We start from the raw sequence: 25,160 nt of genomic DNA on the forward strand, positions 1-25,160 counted from the left end.
CAAACATCCTAATCACCAGCATCATTATCCAAATCCCAAAAGGTAACACACTATCTCACCTGAATGTTCTTTCCTCTTCCTTCCTTTCTCAGCCCATCTTACAAACCCCCCCCCCCTCTCTCTCCAGGGCACAGGAAGGAGAAAACATTTAGCTTAGCTCACAGTGAATGGGGGCTTGTGTCTAGAGCCAGGGGCTAGACCCCCATTTAAATTTACATGGCTATGAGGAGAGGAGTCAAGAGCACCCCAGCCTCAGCCTCTCTCTCTCTCTCTCTCTCTCTCTCTCTCTCTCTCTCTCTCTCTCTCTCTCTCTCTCTCTCTCTCTCTCTCTCTCTCTCTCTCTCTCTCTCATCCTCTTGTGCTCTCCTCTCCCTCTCTCTTTGCTATCTGTCTCTGTTGTCCTCTCTCATCTTCTCTCATTCTCTATTTCTTTTTCACTCCCCTTCTCTTACACACTCTCTCTTCGATTCACATTCTCACTTGTTCTTTCTCATCGCTCTCTCACTTGCTCTTTGTTTCTCTTACTCTTGCTGTCTTACCTTTTCTGTCTATCCATACATCTCTCCCCTCATCACTCTTTTCTCCTCCCTCTCTCTAATCCCAGATTTTTCCTCTCCGTCTTGTTCAGCATGACTGCATTCCTCCTTGCTACACTCTGTCTGTCCACCCATCCCACCACACTACCTTTTCCTGTTTTTCTCCTTTACCTGAGTTGAGGCTGCACATTCCACCTCTCTCAAGGTCACCACTCCAAACTGCTCCCAGCTACGTTTTAATAAATCAATGAATATTTATCACAAGGCACGCCTGCATACTGAATCTAAATGCTGCATTTTACCATCCCTTCACAGAGGCTACTTTCCTACAACAGCATGTCCTCTGGTTAGGTGCCTTTTTTTTGCTGTTTGTTGCATGGCTTAAATAGAGGAGTTGATGCTGGAGATTTCACCTCATATAGACTCATTGAAGCATACCTCTCCATTTAGTCTGTGTGGGCTAGTTACCCTCAAGGCTCCCTTTTGACCAGTCAATATATTCATTGTTAGACATTCATTCCCTTACAAATGACCCATCATAACCTTATGCAAGCATAATGGATTTTTTCCCACCATAATAGAAAACATTTTGTTTTGTACATTATGTGCTGAGGCCACTCCCCTCAATTTTCTAGTTGTGTGCATATATTTCTGTGTGTGTATCTGTGTTCAGAGGATCCACTCTTTTGTTGCATTAGAACATTAGCTCTGGCTGTTATTGTATACTATCCATCATTGTTCAATAGCACACTGTCATTTTATAGGCTCCAATAGCTAGTTCTGACAATCTCAGACACACACACACACACACACACACACACACACACACACACACACACACACACAAACTACCATGAGGTGTTTGCAGGGTACAGCATGTTCTCTGCAGAGTTCTTTTCTGAACTGAGCCAAACTGAATCTCATTATTAGAGAAAACCAAACACTCTCACTCACTGATGTTTCCTCCACTACAGCCACTGAGAGGTCATGTCTTTATTTAGAAAAAAACAATTGTTCACAAGGCTGTTTGGTGTAAGATGAATTTGCTAGTCTTTATAATGGATGTAGACACCGTGACTTCACCCAACGGTTTGTGGACTACCATTTTAAAGCCTCGAGTTCACCATTTTCCCATCACCATCTTGGTTTTTTGAAACCAGCTGTAACCATGTTTGGAAGAAAGGGTGGAGCTGGGGAAGAGCGAGGGCATTCCAAATTTATTGCATGCTAAGTCAACAGGCAGCATGGTGATGCAGTGGTTAGCATGGTCGTCTCACAGCAAGAAGGTCCTGGGTTCGAACCCCAGGGTTGTCCAACCTTGGGGGTCATCCCAGGGCATCCTCTGTGTGCAGTTTGCATGTTCTACGCATGTCTGCGTGGGTTTCCTCCAGGTACTCTGGTTTCCTCCCACAGTCCAAAGACATGTAGGTCAAGTGAATCAGCTGTACTAAATTGTCCCTAGGTGTGAATGTGTCAGCCCTGTGATGGGCTGGTGGCCTTTTCAGGGTGTCTCCCCACCTGCCACCCAGTGGCTGCTGAGGTAGGCTCCAGCATCCCGTGACCCCAACTGGGATAAGCAGCTTGGATAATGGATGGATGGATAAGTCAACAAGACCAACTTGAAATGGCTGCTTCACATGAACAATAATAGTGTTAACTAAGAGATTCACTGAAAAAAAATTTGTTTTTATATGGATAGGTTATCAGCTACGATACAAGTTTCACAAGTCTTGCGTTGGCATTTCCTGGTTGACTGCAGCTCATTTCAAATTTATCGCATGCTAAGACAACAAGACCAACTCAAAATGGCTGCTTCACATGTACAATATTAGTGGGACTGAGAGATTCGCTGAACTTTTTTTTTTTACATGGATAGATTATCAACCGAGCATCACCCAAAAGCAAGTTCACGACAATGCCATGGTTATGCATTGCGGCAACCAGGTCCTGACCCACCTGTCACTCAGTGCCAGTGGAAACTATGCTACTGTTGAGCAAAGGAGAAGGAGAGGGGGAAGGCCTGCCCAGAGGCAGTGGGAGAGGAGGAAGGGTAGGAGTGTGGAGGTGAGAGCTGGAACTTTGAATGTTGACGCTATGACTGGTAAAGGGAGAGAGCTGGCTGACATGATGGAAAGAAGAAAGGTAGGTATACTGTGTGTGCAAGAGACCAGGTGGAAGGGGAGTAAGGCCAGGAGCATTGGAGGTGGGTTCAAACTCTTCTACCATGGTGCAAATGGGGTAGGGGTCATTCTGAAGGAAGAGTATGTCAAGAGCATGCTGGAGGTGAAGAGAGTGTCAGACAGAGTGATGTGTATGAAGCTGGAAATTGAAGGTGTATTGCTGAATGTTATCAGCGCATATGCCCCGCAAGTTGGGTGTGAGATGGATGAGAAAGAAGAATTCTGGAGTGAGTTGGACGACGTGGTGGAGAGGGTACCCAAGGAGGAGAGAGTGGTGATTGGAGCGTACGTCAATGGACATGTTGGTGAAGGGAACGGGCGATGAGGAGGTGATGGGAAGGTATGGTGTCAAGGAGATAAATGATGAAGGACAGATGGTGTTGGATTTTGGGAAAAGGATGGAAATGGCTGAGGTGAATACATATTTCAAGAAGAGGGAGGAGCACAGGGTGACATACAAGAGTGGAGGAGAGTGCACACAGGTGGACTATATCTTGCGTAGGAGATGTGATCTGAAAGGGATTGGGGACTGTAAGATGGTGACAGGGTAGAATGTAGCTAGGCATCGTCAGATGGTGGTCTGTAGGATGACTTTGGAGATCAAGAAGAGGAAGCGAGTGAAGGCAGAGCCAAAGATCAAATGGTGGAAGTTGAAGAAGGAAGACTGTTGTGTGGCGTTCAGGGAGGAGTTAAGACAGGTACTGGGTGGCAGTGAAGAGTTGACGGATGGCTGGGCAGCTACTACAGAAATAGCGAGGGAGACAGCTAGGAAGGTACTTGGTGTCAAGACAGAGGAAGGAAGACAAGGAGACTTGGTGGTGGAATGACGAAGTACAGCAAAGTATACAGAGGAAGAGGTTGGCAAAGAAGAAGTGGGATAGAGAGATGAAGAAAGTAGACAGGAGTACAAGGAGATGCAGCGTAAAGCAAAGAGAGGTGGCAAAGGAAAAGGCATATGGTGAGTTGTATGAGAGGTTAGACACTAAGGAAGGAGAAAAAGACTTGTACCAATTGGCTAGACAGAGGGACCAAGCTGGGAAGGATGTGCAGCAGGTTAGGGTGATCAAGTATAGAGATGGAAATGTGCTGACAAGCGAGGAGAATGTGTTGAGAAGGTGGAAGGAGTACTTTGAGGGGCTAATGAATGAAAAAAATGAGAGCGAGAGAAGATTGGATGATGTGGGGATAGTGAATCAGGAAGTGCAGTAGATTAGCAAGCGGGAAGTGAGGGCAGCTATGAAGAGGATGAAGAGTGGAAAGGAAGTTTGTCCTGATGACATACCTGTGGAGGCATGGAGATGTTTAGGAGAGATTTTAACTAGATTGTTTAACACAATCTTAGAAAGTGAGAGTATGCCTGAGGAGTGGAGAAGAAGCACACTGGTACCGATTTTCAAGAATAAGGGCAACGTGCAGAACTGTAACAACTACAGAGGTATAAAGTTGATCAGCCACAGCATGAAGATATGGGAAAGAGTAACAGAAGCTAGGTTAAGAGGAGAGGTGACAATTAGTGAGCAGCAGTATGGTTTCATGCCATGAAAGAGCACCACAGATGTGATGTTTGCTTTGAGAATGTTGATTGAGAAGTATAGAGAAGGCCAGAAAGAGTTACATTGTGCCATTGTGGATTTAGAGAAAGCATATGACAGGGTGCTGAGAGAGGAGGTTTGGTATTGTATGAGGAAGTCGGGAGTTACACAGAAGTATGTAGGAGTGGTGCAGGATATGTATGAGGGAAGTATGATAATGGTGAGGTGTGTGGTTGGATTAGATGGGTTCAAGGTGGAGGTGGGATTACATCAAGGATCGGCTCTGAGCCCTTTCTTGTTTGCAATGGTGATGGACAGGTTGATGGACGAGATCAGGCAGGAGTCTCTGTGGACTATGATGTTTGCGGATGACATTTTGATCTGTAGTGAGAGTAGGGTGCAGGTTGAGGAGAGCCTGGAGAGGTGGAGGTATGTGCTGGAGAGAAGAGGAACAATAGTCAGTAGGAGCAAGACGGAATACCTGTGCGTGAATGAGAGGGAAGACAGTGAAATCGTGAGGATGTAAAGAATAGAGGTGACGAAAGCATATGAGTTTAAATACTTGGGGTCAAATGTCCAAAGTAACGGGGAGTGTAGAAGAGAGGTGAAGAAGAGAGTGCAGACAGGGTGGAGTGGGTGGAAAAAAGTGTCAGGAGTGATTTGCGACAAAATGGAAGAGAGCAATATGTTAATTGAAACAGTTGCAAAAATAAGTGAGTAAAATAAAAACAGTATAAATAAATAAAAAACAAATATCAAACATTTGTAAAAGCTTCATAAAAAGAAAAGTTTTAAGATGAGATTTAAAAGAAGCTAGAGACTTGATTTGTCTTAGTTCAATAGGAAGCGAGTTCACGTAATGTGAGGGCTCTAGCAGCAAAAGCCCAATCACTCTTTGTGACAAACCGTAACCTTGGAATAACCAGCAGGGCTCCATCTGCGGAACTTAATGGTCAACGGGTGCATATGAGGTCAATAACTCAGAGATGTTTTTTAGGAGCAAGACCGTTTAAGGCCTTACAAGTGATAAATAAAATTTAAAATCAATTCGAAATATAACACGCAAACACAGGGATGATGTGATCATGCCTCTTTGTCCCAGTAATGAATTGAGCAAGGGCACTTTGTACAAACTGGAGATGGTGGAGGGAGCCCTGGCTGATACCCAAGTAAAGTTTGTTGTAATAATCAAGTTGAGAATAAATAAAAGCATGTACAACTTTTTGTAGATAAGCAATTGATAAAAATGACCGAATTTTACAGATTTTCTTGAGCCGAAAGAAACATGACTGAATAACATTTTTTACTTGATTGTCAAAACAGAGGTTGGCACTGAATATTACTCCCTAGATTCCTAGCAGCCAGCTTGATACTATTTGATAGACCACCAAGATTAGCACCAAAAGGTCTGATGGAATTTGGAGGACTGAACAGAATTACCTCAGACTCATCAACATTAAATTTAAGAAAATGTTCAGGCATCCATGCTTTAATCAGATAGGCACGTTGTGAGATTTGCTAGGCTGCTAGGAACTGTGGGTTTTAGTGGTATGTATAACTGAGTGTCGTCAGCACAAAAACTGTTAAACACTTCATGATTTTGAATAACCTGACCAAGAGTTAACATGTATATAGAAAACAGAAGGGGGCCAAGAACTGAACCTTGGAGAAAAACCACAATTCAACTGAGCCATTGAGGAAGTAGAGTTACCCAGAACAACAGAAAAAGTTCTGTTGGAGAGACATGAGCATAATAAGAGTTGCCTACCCAAGTCTCCAAGTGATGTAAAGAGGATAGTGGGATCAACTAAGTTAAAGGCAGCACTTAAGTCTAAAAGAACTAAAATCGAGCAGTTACCTCTGTCTGCAGTCAGCAGTAGGTCATTAGTAACCTTAACTAGTGCTGTTTTGGTACCACAAAGTGCTCTAAAACCAGACTGGAAATTGTTAAAAACACTATCTGTGTTCATAAAAGATATCATTCATTCATTATCCAAACCGCTTATCCATACTCAGGGTCACAGGGATGCTGGAGCCTATCCCAGCAAGCATTGGGCGACAGGCGGGGAGACACCCTGAACAGGCCGCCAGTCCAGTACAGCCCCCCCCACACACACACACACACACGCACACACACACCTAGGGACAATTTAATACGGCTGAGTCACCTGACCTACATGTCTTTGAACTGTGAGAGAAAACCGGAGCACCCGCAGGAAACCCATGCAGACAGGAATAACATAAAAACTCCACACAGAGGACGACCTGGGACAATCCCCCCAAGTTTGGACTACCCCAGGGCTCAAACCCAGAACCTTCTTGCTGTGAGGTGACAGCACCAACCACTGCGCCACCGTGCCACCCTACGTTCATTGAGACCAACTCAGAGAAGACCTTGAGGAGCACAGTGACTCTGACCACCACCCATGGATGAGGCAAATCGGCAGCATTGGGTCTACCTGTTGCTGGAGCCATAGCCTTTGGCTACTCCAATATCTTCGTAATGCCAAGCCCAGATAACCAAACCCAACGCCAAGCCCAGATAACCCAAACCATCTTTGAATTTATCTTCAAAGGCTTTGATGCCCTACAATATCAGGAGCATCTAGACTATGAAATAGTCCAGTCACTGAATCCGGAGTTCAGTAAATCAGTGGTGTTAGTGAACATCTTCAAAGAGCATCGACAGACCATTCAGTAATCTACCCAGCGGATGCAGTAAAACTAAGCCAGGCTGAACTGTTGCTCATTGATGAGGCTGCAGCCATCCCTCTTCTTCTGGTCAAGAGCGTATTGGGACCTTATCTTGTCTTCATGGCCTCCACTATCAATGGTTATGAGGGCACTGGATGTTCTCTGTCACTTAGATTGATTCAACAGTTGAGACAGCAGAGTGCAGACAGTCAACAAAGCATGTCAACAGAGAACATTAACACCAGCACAGCTTGACTAGCAGCAGCTCATTCTCTCCATGAGATTTCACTGCAAGAGTCCATTCGCTATGCTTCAGGAGACCCTGTAGAGAAGTGGCTGAATGAGTTGCTGTGTCTTGACTGTCTGAACATTCCCAGGCTGGTTTATGGCTGTCCCTCCCTCAGACTTGTGACTTATATTATGTAAACAGAGACACGCTCTTCTGTTACCACAAGGCATCTGAGGCCTTCCTCCAGAGACTGATCGCCCTTTATGTGGCATCACACTACAAAAATTCCCCCAATGACCTCCAGATGCTGTCCGATGCCCAAGCCCATCACCTTTTCTGCCTTCTGCCTCCTGTCCCACCCACACACAACTCTCTACCAGAGGTCCTGGTTGTGTTGCAGGTGTACTTAGAGAGGGAAATATCTTGCCATTCCATTCTTAACAGTCTTTCCAGAGGAAAAAATACCTCTGGTGACCTTATCCCCTGGACTGTGTCAGAGCAGTTCCAAGATCCAGAGTTTGGCAGCCTCTCTGGAGGCAGAGTGGTGAGTATTGCTGTCACCCGGACTATCAGGGGATGGGCTATGGCTCCAGGGCTCTTAAACTGCTGCAGATGTAATATGAAGGCAAATTCCCCACCATGCATGAGAACAGGCAATCAACCAACAGTGAGATCATGACTGTTGGTAGTGAAGCTGTCAATCTTCTGGAGGAGGTTGTCACTCCAAGAAGAGAACTACCTCCTTTATTGCTTAACTGAGTGAGAAGACAGCAGAGGGGCTGGACTATTTGGGGTTTTCCTTTTGTCTTAGTTCTCAGCTGTTTAAGTTTTGGAAGAAAGCAGGTTATACCCTAGTCTACTTTGGACAAACTCCTAATGATCTGAAAGGGAAGCACTCATGTGTGATGCTCAAGGCCCTAAATACTGATGAAGGCTCAGAGCAGGGCCAGTGGCTGGCTGCCTTCTGGAATGATTTCTGCCGGTGCTTCCTTTTTCTGTTCTCCTACCAGTTCAGTAGCTTCAACCCCAGCCTTGCACTCAACTTCTTGCAGGGCAGGGACACAAAGGAGGAGACAAGCACCCTCAGCACCTCTGCGCTATCAGTCCATTTCAGCCCCTATGACTTGAAACATCTGCAGTTGTATTCAAGGAGCATGATGGACTATCACCTTGTCATGGACCTGATCCCAGTCCTGGCTTATCTGTTCTTCCTCAATCAGCTGGGTGAGGTTTCCTTGTCGGCAGCACAATGTGTGTCACTGTTCGGGATTGGGCTGCAGCACAAGTCAGTGGAACAGCGGGAGAAGGAAATTGATCTTCCTAGTTCACAACTCTTAGGCCTCTTCAACCTCATCATATGTAAATTTGTACATCTCTTTACTGGTACCCAAGAAAAAGCCATTGAAGCAGAGACAGTGGCCTCTAAAGGGATTGCCATGGAGCCGACAGTCCATAGCCTAAATGATGATCTGAATGAGGCTGCTAAGAAGGTAAAAGATATCAACTGAGATGAAATTGCTCTCTCCAGAACCTTAGATAAAAAGACAATTTGGAAATTGGTCTATAGTTATTTAAGGACTGGGGATCTAAATTGGGTTTATTTAGCAATGGGTGAACAATGACATGCTTAAAACTGTGGAAAAGAACCAGAGGCCAGAGAAGTATTAAGAACGTGCAGAATAACGGGGCTAACAGTGGAAAATACCTCCTTGAGCAGCTTAGTGGGGATGATGTCTAAGATGCAGGTGCAGGAGTTCATATTGGAGACTAGTCTCTAACACTGAAATTGTAATGGGTTGAAACTGGGTAAAAGTGGCAGAGTTTAACATGAGGAATGGAAAGAATGCAAGGGTCAGGCTGGAATTGGGACCTGATATTCTCCACCTTATTTACAAAATGAGTGAGATATTTTTCGGACAGCTCAACATCAGGGTCAAAAAAAAAAGAAGTGGAGGGACCATTAATCCATCCATCCATTATCCAAACTGCTTATCCTGCTCTCAGGGTTGCGGGGATGCTGGAGCCTATCCCAGCAGTCATTGGGCGGCAGGCGGGGAGATACCCTGGACAGGCCGCCAGACCATTAATAACAGAATCAATTACCCTAAAGAGAACTTTAGGATTGTTATTATTTCTGGATATTAATTCAGAGAAATAAGCTGATCTCATACCCTTAACTGCCTTCTGGTAAATTAACATTTGGTTTTTAAGGGTGTTATGTGCTAATTTGGATTTATTGACCTTTCATTGTCATTCAGATTTTCTACAGAGTCTTCTAAGGGCATGAGTGTGATCATTCAGCCAGGGGAGGTTATTAGATTTTTGTTTCCTAGTTTTAAGCAGTGCAATTTGGTCAAATGTGGATAGACACTGATCATTGAATGAATGTAACAGTGCATCTGGATTGATATGGGATATAGAGGGATGAAAGAGTGATGAATTAAAAGCATCACAGAATTTTACTCCAGAACCAGCATTGAGAATGTCAGAACATGTTTTAGGATAGCTGCTAAGAATAGAGAGCTGTAGTTGAACTTTGAAAATAACAACCTTATGGTCACTTACAAGCATATCCACCAGATTAAGACACTCGAGAGAAAAGCCAGATGAGAGCACAAGGTCTAAAATGTGACCTTTGGAATCTGTGGCCCCTTTAACAGATTGAATGAGGTTAAAAGAGTCTATAAGATCTAAAAAATGTGAAGTGAGGGAATGGGAAGGACAACGTGACTTGAATATTAAAATCACCAAGAATAAGCACCCTGTCATATTTAGACATGACAATAGATAAAAGCTCAGAAAACTCAGAAATAAAACTGAGTTAGGGAGCCTATAAATTAAGATGCAGAGTAAAGAGGAAGGACCAGTGATTAAGAAACTTAAAACCCCAAAGGAGATAAAATTACCAAAAGTGACAGGATGGCACTTAAGACCTAACTTATAAAAAACAGCTAGGCCACCCCCTCTACCAGAGGACCTAGGAATATGAAAATATGCAAAATCAGGGGGCCTAGCCTCAATCAGAAGAACAGTGTCCTGTGGGGACAGTCACGTCTCAATAATCATAAAAAAGTCCAGTTTGGTGGCTAGTAAAAAGACTCTTACCAGGAAACGATTATCACGGAAGAGCCCAACTTTAAACACGTGGATTTATAAAACAGAGAAGAGAACAGCATCTCTCAAACATAAATTGGAACAATTAGCTTTACACTGGAAAAATTTGTTTGACTACGTAGCACCCCATAGGCCTGATTTTATTTTCACAAATCAATGATTATGTTGTAAAGGAAGAAAAAAAATCACTCCCTACCTCTACATATTTTTTCCCTATGTTTGTTCTTTCTTTTCCATGAGTGGATAAAAAGCACCAGCATATAATGCAAAGACATCCCTAAAAACGCTTTCCTAAATGAACCTGGTAAAGAATGTTCACATTTATCTAATCTGTCAGACCAGCCTGATTAAGGTATACATCGTGGAATCTGTGTGGATGCATTGTTGTCCCAAAGCAAAACATCAAAATATGAAAGTCATTCTGGATGTTTAGTTGTTTGTACCAAGATTATTCATTTAGGGACATTGCTTTGGTTTCCAGATTTGAGCTGTAGAATGGGTAACTTGCTGACTCCTTCAAGGACTGATGATGTGCTGACGGACGTTACAATCATTAATGTCGCAAATGCTGCAGATGATGCTGTGCTTTTGTTAAGTCATTGCTGTTTTAGTTCTTGTTTATGTTTTTCTGGGGGGTTTTTTGGTTTTTTTCTTCTGTCTTTTTTCTTTTTTTTTTGTTGGTCTTTTGTACTTTCTCATTTGTATTTATGTTCCTCAAAGAAACTCAATAAAAACTTAATAAAAAAAAGTCCAGTTATTAGAAACAATAAAATCATTAATGATAAAGGACTTATTAACAAGAGATCTCACATTCAAAGGGCCAAAATTGTTTAGTGTCAAAGCAGAGTGAAAAGCAACAAGAGTACAGCAAACGACATAAATTGCAGATATTTGCTCCAGATATTTAGTTGTTATTGTTTCTACTATTAGATATGTCATGTAGATGAGAGGCTCGGTGCCTAATAATAGTCTGTATGGGTAAAACTACCGGTGAGAGGGTTGATGACAGATGAGGCCAGTGGGGGGAACTAGCAGGTGGAACAGTACAGTGGGGTGCCACCATAAGCGGAAGTGGAGGTTCTGGGAGGGAAGTGTTTAGATGTAAAGAGTCAGTCATGTGAAGAAGACTGTACTGCATGCTGCAGGTTGGCCGCTAGCATCCGGCTACCCAGCCTGTTGGGGTGGACTCCATTAGTTCTGAAGAGGGAGAAATGATCCCAAAACAGATTAAAATAGTCAACAAAACCTATATATTTAAGCTGCACTATGCCAGTTTAAAACTAAAGGCCATTGCCTGGAACGGCTTTACACAAACACTGGCCTTGTTGTTCATAAAGACATGTATAATGACCACATACTTCATTATAAGGAGGCTCTGTTCACAGTTAAATTGTCTTATTATGCAAATTTAATTAGATCAGGCGAAGGTAACACTAGAGCCCTGTTTTCCATGGTAAACAATATTTTATGGCCACCGGTCACTCTTGCATCTTACCTGTATTCAGTTGCTCAATGTAACACCTTCATGACCTTTTTTAATGCTAAAATTGAAAATATTTGTCAGCAATTGACCTCGTCAAACAATACTGCATACAGTTCATCTTATTCACCCTTCTATGTTCCCCTCTCTTCTTCACTATCTAGTTTTAAACTCCCAACTGTTGCTGAAGTATCTGGTCTTATTCACAAATCCAAATCATCTACCTGTCAGTTAGACACCCCTTCCTACTCATTTAGTAAAAGCCTGTCTACCTTCTCTATCCTCTTTAATAGCTGATATCATACAATCCTCCCTTACATCTGGTCTTGTTCTCTCATCTCTCAAAACAGCTGCAATAACTCCAATACTCAAGAAACCTGGTGCAGACCCCAACAATTTGAATAAATTTAAGCCAATCTCAAATTTACCATTTCTTTCTAAAATACTTGAAAGAACAGTCACATCTCAGGTACATGCGCACTTAACTAGCAACAATGTGTTTGAACAATTTCAGTCTGGATTTCGCTCCATGCACAGTACAGAGACAGCCTTGGTGAAAATCACTAATGATCTGTTGATGGCAGCTGACTCTGGGCTCTTAACCATACTTGTCCTCCTTGATCTGAGTGCAGCCTTTGATACCATCTCACATAACATACTCCTAGAAAGATTAGCTTCCATTGGAATAACTGACACCCCCTTGACTGGTTTAGATCATATCTGTCTGGCTGCACTCAGTTTGTCCAACTTAAAAAATTGAGCTCACAGTCCTTTCCTGTTACTACCGGTGTTTCCCAGGGCTCTGTATTGGGACCCCTCCTATCTATTATTTACCTACTACCTCTTGGCCACATTTTCAGGAAATTTGGCATTCAATTTAACTGCTACGCAGATGACACCCACCTTTATCTACCTGCAAGCCTACCTCCACTTTTCCACCCACTTCCCTTTCTGACTGTTTATTAGAAATGTAATCCTGGTTTTCATACCACTTCCTCAAACTTAATAGTGATAAAACTGAGATCCTCGTAGTAGGCACTAAATCTACTTTGGCCAAATCTGATAGTTTTTATCTGACTATTGACAATTTTATAGTTCCTCCATCGCCTCAGGTTAAGAGTCTGGGTGTCATCCTGGACAGCACATTATCTTTTGAAGCTCACATCAACAGCGTTACTCGGTCTGCATACTTCCACCTACACAATATTAATCGTCCTCACCTGTCACTCACCTAAAAGCACAGCCATACTCACTCACACCCTGGTTACATCCCGTATTGACTACTGTAATTCTGTCCTCTTTGGTCTTCCCCTCATGTGTCTTCATAAACTTCAATTGGTCCAGAATTCAGCTGCCCGTATCATTACCAGAACTCCTTCCATAGATCATATCACTCCTGTTCTTCAGCAACTCCATTGGCTCCTTGTTAAATACCGTATTGACTTCAAGATACTGCTCCTCACCTTTAAGGCCCTTAATAACCTTGCTCCTTCATATCTTTCCAAACTCCTTCATATCCACATGCCCTCCCGCACTCTCAGATCCTCTTCTGCTCTCCCACTCACTACACCATCAGCCTGCTTGACTACCATGGGGACTAGAGTCTTCAGTCATTCTGCTCCCCGCCTATGGAACTCTCTCCCACAAGACATTCACAACACTGACTCTCTTTCAACCTTCAAATCCCATCTCAAAACGTACCTTTTCAAACTGGCAAATTCAGTCTGAGTCACACTTCACTGAGTTTTGTGCAGATGATTTCATACTTATCTGTTGTATTCACTTTTTATTGTCTACCCTGCTTTGTTTTGATTTTATGCTGTCTGATACAGTGCTGCTTGTTTTTTTTACTGTGTTCTGTAAGGTGTCCTTGAGTGCTCTGAAAGGCGCCCACAAATAAAATGTATTATTATTATTATTATTATTATTATTATATTGTGAGCTGTGCATGTGGTGATGGACCATGTGTGGAGGCTGAGGATTCTGCTGAAACACCCTGCTCCAAGGGCCAGTGTCAGAGTTGATCCAGAAATAAAAACAGACTCTCCACAAGTATTTAAAAAAGATGAAAAGGTCATTAAAATCCTTTTTGGTCAATTCAGACTGCTGAAGAGTTGTATTGTTTGTCCCCACATAAACGATCACTCGATTGGTGGAGGACGGGAGTGGAGTGAGCGTAGCAGGCCCGGGAGCTTATCCAGGATATCAGGGACCATGGCTCCAAGGAAACAGTGTGTGGCTGTGTTGAGAAAATGGATGTTCCTGATTATGGAATCCCCAACTATTAATGTGGCTGGGGAGAAAAGGAGACAAGGAGCTGTCGGCTGTGGGTTCTTGTGGCAGGAGAGTGCACGATCCACACTGTGTTGTAATCGCTGACTGAGAAAGGGGTGTCCATGCAGGCATGTGTTGTGGCGAGGCAGCAACATAAGCGCTATGGTACGAAATTCTTTCAATAGTATTGTCCTGTTCCAACAGCTTCAGAAAATCTATCACCTTTTTCTTGTAACCACTGCCTGAATCTCATTTCAGGGGCTCATAAGTATTCATGTCGCTAAGTAACGTCATAACTTTCTCGTGGTAGTCTGTTTGGTTTAATACAACAGTGCATCTGCCTTTGTTCACCAGAACGATGATGTTAATTGTCCTTACTGAGAGTCATGAGTGCATTCCATTCATCTCTGCTGATGTTGGATGGTGGCGCCTTTGCATTGCTGAGGCTGGCCGAAACTTTTGTCTGCAGTTGCTCCGCTTCCTGGTCCATGATGTTGTTTTTACGGATTGCTGATTCCATGCCTGTTATCTGTTCCACTAGCGGGATTTGCCTTGGTGTGATAGCAAAATTCAGCCTCTTAGTAAGGATGTCTTTCTCTGCCTGGGTGAGTTGTCTGTCAGACAGATTCTTCACCAACTTGTCCACATCACTGGCATGTGTCTGGCATCTGTCTCTGTCTGCTGTTGAGGGCACCGTCCGTTGTCTGCCAGTGTCTCTGGCGTGAAGCAAGTGGGTCAAACTTCTTTTGCTGCCTGGTTTAAAACTTTTCATATTGTGCAAGACAAGCCTTCTCTGTGAACTCAATCACATGTTGGAAAGTGGTCTCATCTAGACACAATGTAGGTCTCTGTTGGATCTGCTCCTCCTTGGCTTTCAAAGCGTCGATAGTAAAATTAGTTTTGTCTCATCCATTCATTCAACAGCTGGCTCTGTGCCTTCTGGAGGATGTGGTTAGCTCGGTGGCCCTTGACAGAAGATTTCATTTGCAGGCTCTTGGGTGTAATCCTGCTCTGTCTGCATCTCGGGCTGAATCTCAGGTGGTTCCTATAGTCTACCATTTTATGCGCCACTCACTCGTACTCATATACAAGTTTAAAGCTATCCTTGCCAGAATGAGTCAAAATATCTTGATGTATGATCAGTAATCCAGGTAAGGCAATCCCAGAAAGTTGAATCAGTTCATCTGGACACAACATTTAGTGGGGAAAAACGTTTCATCACTCGTGTAAGTGACTTGGTCAGTCTCAACTGACTGCAGAGTCAGTTGAGAATGACATAAGAGTACATCTGTTGCCATTTTACAATGCTGTGATTGCAACTATTCCCCAATCCTCTGTGAATAGTACACCTAGCCATTGTAACTCTAGTTAATGGTCACAGCAGTTTGTATATGAAACCAATCGTTGGTTTCAGTCATTATGCAACTGTGCCGTTTATAAGGTTGGGGGATACCTGCAGTGCATTTGGACTGACAAAGTCACTTAGATGAGTGATGAAACGCATCTCCCACTAAAAGTTTTGTCCAGATGAACTGATTCAACTTCCTTGGATTTCCTATTGAGCATCCATCAAGATACTACTGCAATTGTTAACATATTGGTAAGCATTCAGGAGGCAGTTGAATACATGCATGTTCTGGCTGAACAAACATGCTCTTTAAACACAGTGTGAAGCGTTGCATAACTCCTGCCAACATTGATCACCAATCCAAAACCCCATTTCTAGAATGCTAGCTAAAATATCTGAACTAAACCAAAATCTTAACTTTTTTTTTAGCATAGATCATTTAGAGACAGTGTAATTGCTAGTTTGGCTGTACTAAATATTTGATATATTCTGTAGATATCATTTTACGAACCTATTTACTACCCTACTTTGCAAACTGGAAGGACTTCAACTGTGGTGCTGATTTGTATCAAGATGCATAGCCTGGCTCTAGGGAATTGTAGTTTTTAAAAACATATTAGTGTATTCCTAGAATTGGAAGTTGTAAACCTACCTTTTTACTAAGGCCTATGGTCTGTAGTCTTTGAATCTTTGTTTTAATCTTTTTTTTTTTAATTTTGTGTAAAGCATCGTCGGGTTCCTTGAAAGGCGCTATACAAAACTGAGTTGTTGTTGTTGTTGTTGTTGTTGTAGTAAATACTGAATTGAGAGTACACTGATGGGTTTAAGAGGATGGTAATAATTTTCATATTTGACCCATATTTGACAGTGCCCCTGGTGGTGACTATCCTCATGTGACAGTTGAGGTCAAGAACTCTTAAAAGTTGATCCCATGTCTGTAGCCCCTTTTGTTAGTGAGCAATCAGTATTTCAAAGCAGGAGCCATGTAGACTCTTCATACTCACATATGTTACTCTCCAAGTCGAGACCTTTCCAACGACATATTAGGTTTAGTTCAACAGGAAAAAAAAGAATTTTCTCATTTCAGAAAGTGCTTTTTAGAGAGCACTTTGAAGGCCCAATATATAAAATGAAACTTTTTGTTTGTTTGTTGTTGTTTTTTTTAGCGGAAATAGTGACCAAAATGAGTCACCTTCAGAGATTACAATACTGCTGACAATCTAAGGCATTACTACAGGCCTGGAGGAAGCCCTGAAGTGCTTGTGTTAGGGTTAGGGCTGAAAAGACAACTTTTGCATTTCATGATGTTCAAACTAGGTCAGAATTACAAGTTTGGTTATTAAAAGTCAATCATTAATTACCTTGAAGAATTTTGATCACTATTTCCAATGAAACAATAAATATTAGGACCAAAGCAAAGACTTGTTGGAAAGGTGAGCAACATCATGCCAGTCTGAGGATTATACATGGCTCCTGCTTTCAAATGTTGACCTTTGAACCTTGATTGTGCTGCATGTTTTTAGGCTTATAATTAATCAACAGACATGGAACCAACTGTTAATCCAATGCTTCAAAGCATGTTCAAAGAGTTTTATGTCAATTATTATGGTTTCCATAATAGCCAAATTATTGTTACCATGATGAGGGACACCACCAAGACACTCATCAGAAACTCTGTTCAGTTGTGTGTGTATACTGTGGGTGCATATGGACACTACAGGTAGAGGTTAGGAGGCTACACTGCAGGATGCAAACCATTATAATGGCCAGGTTAATTTGATATGCAGAAAAAAGGGATACAAAGCATAGATTATCATCGGACAAGCATAGACTGGGTATGTTATGACTTGGGCATGTAAGGCTGCCAGAGGTAGGTACTGGTTCACTTGACTCCATTGTTGATGGTACCCTAATATCTTATCATGGCCTCATCAAACTTTTATTTAACATTCCTACATTAATTGTAGTGTACACTAGCCCACCTGTTTCAAATTCCTGCGATAGTTAGATTTAAAAAATATACATCCTTTGAACATTAAACATTAATTTTATTTAATGTTCACATCACATACACATCTATTGCATTTTCTTTGTGAAACACTATCTCTATTTGAAATATAATTTTATGCACAACTAAAAACATTTTCAGCCACTAGGTGGTGCTTGCTAAATATGCAAAACATACTTTTTCACACTCGTAAATTCAATCTGCATAAAACTTTGTATGTAGCATCTAAGGACCCTCATGACTGAAAGTTATTGAAAGACTTTTGATAGTCCAGAAAATGCTGTAAAGGGCCTATACTAACGCTTATTGTAGACACATAATCAATCAGTTAATCAAGTTACATTTTATATGTTAACAAACATTTGATAAGGACTTATTACTCATTAAAGGCCTTATTACCGTTTAACGAACACTTTCACGTGCACATAATGTAAAGTGTTGCTGCATTTTTTTAAAGTCTGTTATTCATGTAAACCACTCTCAACGACTTTCATTGTTAAGAATCAGATTAGCATTGCTTGCTACCGACAGTATGGCAAATACAGTATTTGTTACAAAATATTTACTGTTTTTCACTTTCTTTTTGTGCTACATCATCATTGTCATCATTATCATCATCGTATGTAGCACTCGTATGTAGCTGAAAAGTAACTTAGACAAGCAAAAAACATGTTCAATAAAACGAAAGAAAAACATAATAAAACCATTCAGACCATTCAGTCTTGTCCCTGTCCGTCCTATAGAGGTGCGATAACAGCAAATCTGAAAACATATATGTCGTTTTGGGAGTCATTGGCAAATGATCTATTCTGTCATTTAGGTATGAGGATGTGTTGACTTAACAGCCTGTATCCACTCGTGTTCACCAGGAGAGTTCCACTGCAGCTTTGAGGAGGAGCCGATCTGCATGTTCACCCAGGACAAGAACGACGATTTTGACTGGACGCGCCACAGCGCTGCTACTCGTGACACAAAATACACGCCCAATACTGGACCCAGTGGGGACCGCAGTGGCTCTAAGCAGGGTGAGTAATCTCAACAGTCTGATTGCTTATATGCCTTCGTCTGATTTCCTGATTGATTAATTGATTAACTGATTAAATATAAGTACCTGAGAGGGTGATCTCATCACTGATTATGAATACGAATGTGATTATCACTAAACTGCCTCCAACTGCAGATCAGAGTATAATGACATAATGGGACTTGTTTACTGGCATTAAAGAAAGAGGGGAAAAAGCAAGAACTTCGTCCCTTTTTTGCAAAACAATTTACCATAGTTATCATTTCTAACTCTGATAACACAGCAATTCAGGAAGTTAAAGTTCAGCCAGGGATCATATCAGCATTGCTGGAATGCATTGAGTCTAAAATTACCCCATGCGTTGACAAGAATGCGCGCATTGAAGAAAGTGATGGAAGTGTTTTTTTCTTGCCAGTGATCAAAGCTGCTCTTAAAACACTCAACTCAAGTTCATCTTTGTGGTTAACACAATTCACTAAATATACTCCTTTTCGCTGTAAAACTGCCTTTGTACAATTATGCAGTGCACAGAGTGGCTTCAGAAAGACATGCAATGTTACGTCAATATGAAATAAAGAATTAAGTTGTCTTCAGAATTACATTCAAAATAAAAACCTGAAAATGATTTAATTTTTGAATATACAACCCCTTTGTATAAAGAATTTATATTCACTTGTAAAACTTGTATTCTGTTATGTTGAAGTCAGTTGTGTTCAATTGCTTGATTGCAAAATAAATATCACCAACTTTGCAAGGTTATGCAACTGAAACAGCACAACAGATCAGTCCTGCTGCCATGCTGATCAAGGAGCTGTGGAGCTTTGTGATGACATTTTTAGGAGAAGCTGAAGAAGGTCGTAAAAATATCCACAAAGCTTTGATCCTTCGTAGGCGTGCGATAAAGTCCGTTGTAAGAAAATGGAGAAAAGTAAGGCATAACCCAGACACTGCCAAGATCAGGCCATTGTAGCAAACTGAGCAACCAGAAAAAAAGGGGCGGTTGTCAGAGGAGTGACCAAAAGACCGCCAACAACACTCACAGAGTTGCAGAGCTCATTGGCAGTAATGAGAGAAGCTGTCCAGAAATCAAAAATCTCTTCAGCACTTCACAGTTTAGGCATCTTTGAACGTGTCACTAAAAGCCACTTTTAAGAAATTCCAACATGAGGTCACATTTGGAGTTTGTTAGAAGCCTTGTGACAAACTCTGGGACCCTCCGGAAGACGATTTTGCAGTTTGATGAGACTAAGGTGGAGCTCTTTGGCCTAAAATCAAAGTGCTATGTTTGTCACAAACCAAACAGCCCAAAACCCAGGTAACAGCCTCCCTATGATCAAGCATGGTGGTAGCAGCATCATGCTGTCAGGTCTGTTCAGCAGGAGGGATCGGAAACCTTGTTGCCACCAAGGGCAAGTTGGATGGAGCCAAATACAGGCAAATCCTTGGGGAGGTTTTGATTTAGTCTGCAAGAGATCTGCATTCAGGGCGGAGATTCATGTTCCAACAACCGGACAATAATCCAAAGCACACGGAAAAAGTGCAAAGAAACAGCTTAAAAAAAGAAGATATAGTATAAATTAGAATTATACATTGATTATTGTTTTTTTTTTTGGTTTTTATTTTAGTTTTTTCTATGGAAATCCTCATTGGAGACATTAGATTGATTTATAATTTGTTTGAAAAACAGTTCTACTACAATAAAATTCAATGTGAGCTTAGTACTCATGAGCATCCTTTTTGGATACTATACTGTGTATGCAGGACAACCGAATCTCTACTCTTCACATTAAACCTGCAGATGAAAACAGTATTCCACATGCTAATAGCTTTCATCCTTCTTTCTTTAAGAATGATCTCCCTTTCTCTCAGTTATTGAGGCTGAAAGGAATTTGTACCACCAATGAGGATTTCAAAATAGAGGCTCAGAAAATGTACTTGAAGGAGAGAGTCCAGCCTGTTGATTTGCCTTGACACAACTCTTGAAAAGGTCAATTCACTAATCATAGATCCGTAAAAGAACTTGTTTTTGTCTCATCACATATTCTCCCTACAGTGGCAATATTATATGAAGGTCGTCAAGAAACACTGGGGATGTGTCATCATTATGTGTAGAAAATGGTCAATTCTTTTATTTTTCCAGAATACCCATAGCATACAACAATGAAATGCCATAACTAGAAATTACAGAAAATCATCCAATGCCAGACATTTCAATGAAGCTGGTCTTCCTGTCTCAACCCACTCATTTTTAGTCATACAGCAAATCTCTTGGACATGTAAATGGCAATATGAAAGAGAGCTGAATGCAAATGTATCTTTACCATGAAAACGCTTCACCCAGATGGTCTAAATGAGGAACTACATTTTGCTTATTTTATGTAATCCTATTGTCTCCTTTTAGAGTTGTGTTTGGTCGGGCTATATTGAACCCTTTTGGTACCATCATGTGTTCATTTTTTGGGTATGTCTGTCATTTTTGCGTGTGGAACTGCACCCTGTTAATTGTTGTAACGTGAATTATTTTCAAGATATGTGTCAATAAATAGGCTGCTGATAAATGACCACAGATCTAAACATTAAACTCATTGTTAGCATACTGCCCGCAGTCCTCTAGCTACTGGTTCTTCTCGATTGAGTAGGCGTCTATATACGTTTTTGTTAGCACAAATTGTGCTAAGGATGGTCTGAGGACTCAAATGTTCACTTTCTTTGTCACTACACTGTTGTTACTTCGTTTTTGCACTATGGAAAATATTTAACCCTTTTCTGCGTCTGTCATCATGTCAATGGCCCAGTAAAAGCCCAGGCTTAAATCTCATGGAAAATCTGTAATATCACATAAAATTGTCTACTGACACTCTCCATATAACCTAGTAAAGTTGGAACAATTTGCATGTAGGAATGTGGGGAAAAAAATCCAAAATCTAACTGCAAAGCTCATACAGACGTACCCTTTGGCAGTTGTAATTGCTGCCAAAGGTCTGTCCACAACAAAGTATTGACTGAGAGGGAGGTGAATACTTGCATACATGAGAAATGTAAGTCTTTAATTAAAAAGAAAAAGAAAAATTCTTTGGGTGTCCGGGTGGTGTAGCAGTCTATTCCGTTGCCTACCAACACGGGGATCGCCGGTTCGAATCCTTGTGTTACCTCCGGCTTGGTCGGGCATCCCTACAGACACAATTGGCCGTGTCTGCGGGTGGGAAGCTGGATGTGGGTATGTGTCCTGGTCGCTGCACTAGTGCCTCCTCTGGTCAGTCGAGGCGCCTGTTCAGGGGGAGGGGGAACTGGGGAGAATAGCGTGATCCTCCCATGTGCTACGTCCCCCTGGTGAAACTCCTCACTGTCGGGTGAAAAGAAGAGGATCTCCACGTGTATCGGAGGAGGCATGTGGTAGTCTGCAACCCTCCCCGGACTGGCAGAGGGGGTGGGGCAGCGACCAGGACGGCTTGGAAGAGTGGGGTAATTGGCCAAGTACAATTGGGGAGAGAAAAAAAAAGGGGGGGGGCAACAAAAAAAAAACTTCTTGAATAAGAAAAAAAAATAATGTATTGAAATTATTTTGTTAACTTATTAGCTTAATTTACTGTGTTTCTCTTGCATTGAGCATGTTGATGGCAGAAAAATGTCCTTCGGGATTAATAAAGTTCTTTCTTAGCTGAAAGAGGGGATTACATTTTGAAGTATAATAGGAACTAAATGTGAAAAGGTTGAAGGGGGATGAATACTTTCTGAAGGCGGGTCAGTTTTGACTGGACCCATAGTGTAACCAAAGGTTCTATTATCGCTACTCCGTAGTGCTATATTTACATATTGCCCTCTGACCTCGCCTCTGGCGACGCTAGGCTCTGAAATTCACCGCTCATGCGACAGCATCCCCTAAGCCCCGCCCACAACTGCACTTGACATGCGTCACCACATCACTCGTCAGTTCGACTAGAGCCTCCTTCAAGGGAAGACGTGTTGCGCTGAGCTCTGTTGGGGGTTTTTTCTTCATTGCTAGCTAGCTTAGCTATTTTCTCTATTTTGACAATAGTGCGGTTTTCTCCGTCACTATGGCTGGTGTTAACGTCGACGTCGATGTTCTTTTCGCCGAGTTTTACAGTTGTTGCCACAGGAAGAAGGACGCTGGCGATTTCCATCCTTTTTGCAGCGACCATCCTAGCATGGCTCATGTTCGGGAGACTGCAGCTAGCCTAGAGGCGCCACCATGCATGGTGTGCGCTTCATGGCCGCTCAGTCGACGGACGAGCTGGGTCTCACACGCCTTTCCACTCAGGTTGGTGTCGGTGTGTTCGAGATCCCTCCCCGGCCGGGCTCGTTGGTTTCTGCTGTGCTCCCTGGGAGCCAGGACCACATGTGCCCGCCGGCGGTTCCGCAGGCTGCTACTCAAGATGGCGGATCTTGCTCCTACCAAGTCCCTGAGGAAGGGTCCGAGGAGGAGGCAAAGTTCGACGACTTTTTCCCTTTTTTTCCTCGAGAGGGCCTTGGCTTCGACGGGGACCACAAGGGTCGCCCCAGTCCATGCCTCGGTGACGCCCGGAATGGATCAGGCGTTCTCTGCCTCGGTGGAGGTGCGCAAGACCATAAGCACATTCCGCCCTTCCCCCCATCACGGAGTCCATCAAAGCCACATGGCCGGAACCAGGGAAGGTGCGCTCCACTGTTAAAGTGAACGCCAAGATCCACCTGACGGTTGCCGGCTGGTCTCCTGCTTCTATGCCGCCCCCCACTGTGGAGAAATTTCTTTTTCCCCGGCTCTACCCTGGTAAGCTACGCGAACCGGAGAGCAAGGAGGCGGCGATGAAGATCAAACAGTGAGAGCCAGGGGGATGACGACACCGATGCCTCACGCCTGGACGAGGCTTGGAGGGCTTCTCAGATCATCGGCACGTTCTTCCGTGATGCCGCGGTGAACCTGGGTGCGGCTCTGTCCTCCTCAGTCCTGCTGAGGCGCGAGTTCTGGACGAAAGACTGTCGCTTGGAGGACGGGGTCGTTGAGATGATCCGCAAGCTCCCCATCAACACGGACGGCCTTTTCGGTGTGGATGAGCCAGCACTGGAAAAGATCCCTCACGACCTGGCCAACGCGGAGCTGCTGGCTAAGACCTTCAAAGAGAAGGGTCCCGCGCAGCCTCCGACACGCGCTCAAGGCTCTCCGAAGCCCCTGCCGCAGGGGGGGCGAGGTCGAGCCTCGTAGCGCCGCAAGAACTACGACAAGCGCCAGTCGGCTGGCCCTGCGCCAGCCCCTGGGGCTCATAGTCAGTCCCACCCCGCTGGCGGAGGCGGCGCGGGTGGTCCTCAGCCTGACGTGAAGCGGAAGTACGAGCACCAGACCAGGGGTGCCAGCTCGGGAGATCCGCCCCGCCGCTGACGGTGCGCGACAGACCCCCACACCCCCTGTTCGAACATTGCAGGTATTGATGTTATGGCCACTGGTGGCAAGGTTTTACCATGCAATGAAGGGAACATGTTGATGAATAAAGATTTCAGTTCTGCATTTTATCCTTCGTGTTCCTCGTCTGTAGATTATTCTACGGTGGGTGGTCTGTCATATAATGTTGGTGATGTCGATGCTACTTTTATTCCACACGCACATGGTGTAGTGAGTAATGTTGTGTCACATGCCACCGGACTCTGCAAGCAAGTCAGAAGAAACGAAGATGTTCCAGATATGGCAACGGGTTCACTAGCTTCACAGGGTGTAGGCTATGTGAATTATACCGCTGAGATCAGTTCTGTTTCAAACCGTACACAAGGTTATGGGTTGTTGAACTCTGTATCTATGCCTGTCTCGGATAATCATGAGCTGTCAGATGGGAATGAAATTAGTTTATCCCATCGGACAGGCGTCCAGAGTAACGCGCTGGGTTTTCCCGTGCGTAAGGCAGGGTTACCGGAGCGCATGACTCGCTGTCTGTGGCCAGTCGGAGAGGGTGCTGGGCGCGCGCATGCTGATGCTGATTTTTCCGCGCTCCCACCTTCTGTTTGGCAAAATCCTGCACATATTCGCTCCCCATATGGGACGCGGTCCGCCGTGGGAGCCTCTCAACACTTCCGTGGAGAGCTCGGAGGTTGGACCGGAATGGCAGCGATACAGCCTATTTCTCGACAGCCAGACACAACGCGTCACGCGCCCTCTGTCTCTCCATTACGCACGCTGGCAGGCGCTGTCGGGTGTACCAGAGTGGATCCTCCGGACGGTCAGGCATGGGCACGAGATTCGGTTCGAGCAGGGTCCTCCCCCTTACACGGGCATAAATCAGACGCTGATCCATTCACCTGCCGAAGCAGAGGTGTTGCGGCAGGAAATATTGGAGATGCTGTCCAAAGACGCGATACATGTGGTGGAGAGAGGCACAGAGGAAATAGGGGTTTGTTCGAGATATTTCCTCGTGCCCAAGAAATCGGGGGGCATGCAGCCGATTCTAGATCTGAAATGGTTCAATACTTGGGTGCGAAAAGAATCATTCCACATGCTGACGGTCCCCCAGCTCCTAGCCATGATATCGAGCGGAGCCTGGTTCACATCTGTGGACCTCAAGGACGCATATTTCCATGTCCCGATAATGGGTCACCACTGGAAATATCTCAGGTTCGCGTTTCAGGGAACCTGTTACGAGTACAAAGTCCTCCCGTTCGGCTACAGTTTGGCCCCACGGGTCTTTTCGATGTGCGTCAAGGCGGCTCTCACTCCGCTATTCGCCCAGGGTTACGTTATAGCCTACTACTTGGACGATC

The 25,160-nt window shown here is 43.5% G+C and overlaps 1 protein-coding gene and 1 pseudogene across 1 annotated transcript in view; both read left to right on the forward strand.

Annotated features, from left to right (window-relative positions):
• Positions 1-25,160, forward strand: part of LOC130124836 (MAM domain-containing glycosylphosphatidylinositol anchor protein 2-like) — a 199,167-nt gene that overhangs the window by 153,182 nt on the left and 20,825 nt on the right. The window contains exon 14 of the mRNA XM_056294184.1: positions 18,265-18,420. Within this exon, the coding sequence (XP_056150159.1) occupies positions 18,265-18,420 (156 nt within the window). The remainder of the gene's footprint in view (positions 1-18,264; positions 18,421-25,160) is intronic.
• Positions 6,620-8,679, forward strand: LOC130125466 (RNA cytidine acetyltransferase-like; annotated as a pseudogene).

Source organism: Lampris incognitus, chromosome 15 (assembly GCF_029633865.1).
Source record: "Lampris incognitus isolate fLamInc1 chromosome 15, fLamInc1.hap2, whole genome shotgun sequence".
Classification (NCBI taxonomy): domain Eukaryota; kingdom Metazoa; phylum Chordata; class Actinopteri; order Lampriformes; family Lampridae; genus Lampris; species Lampris incognitus.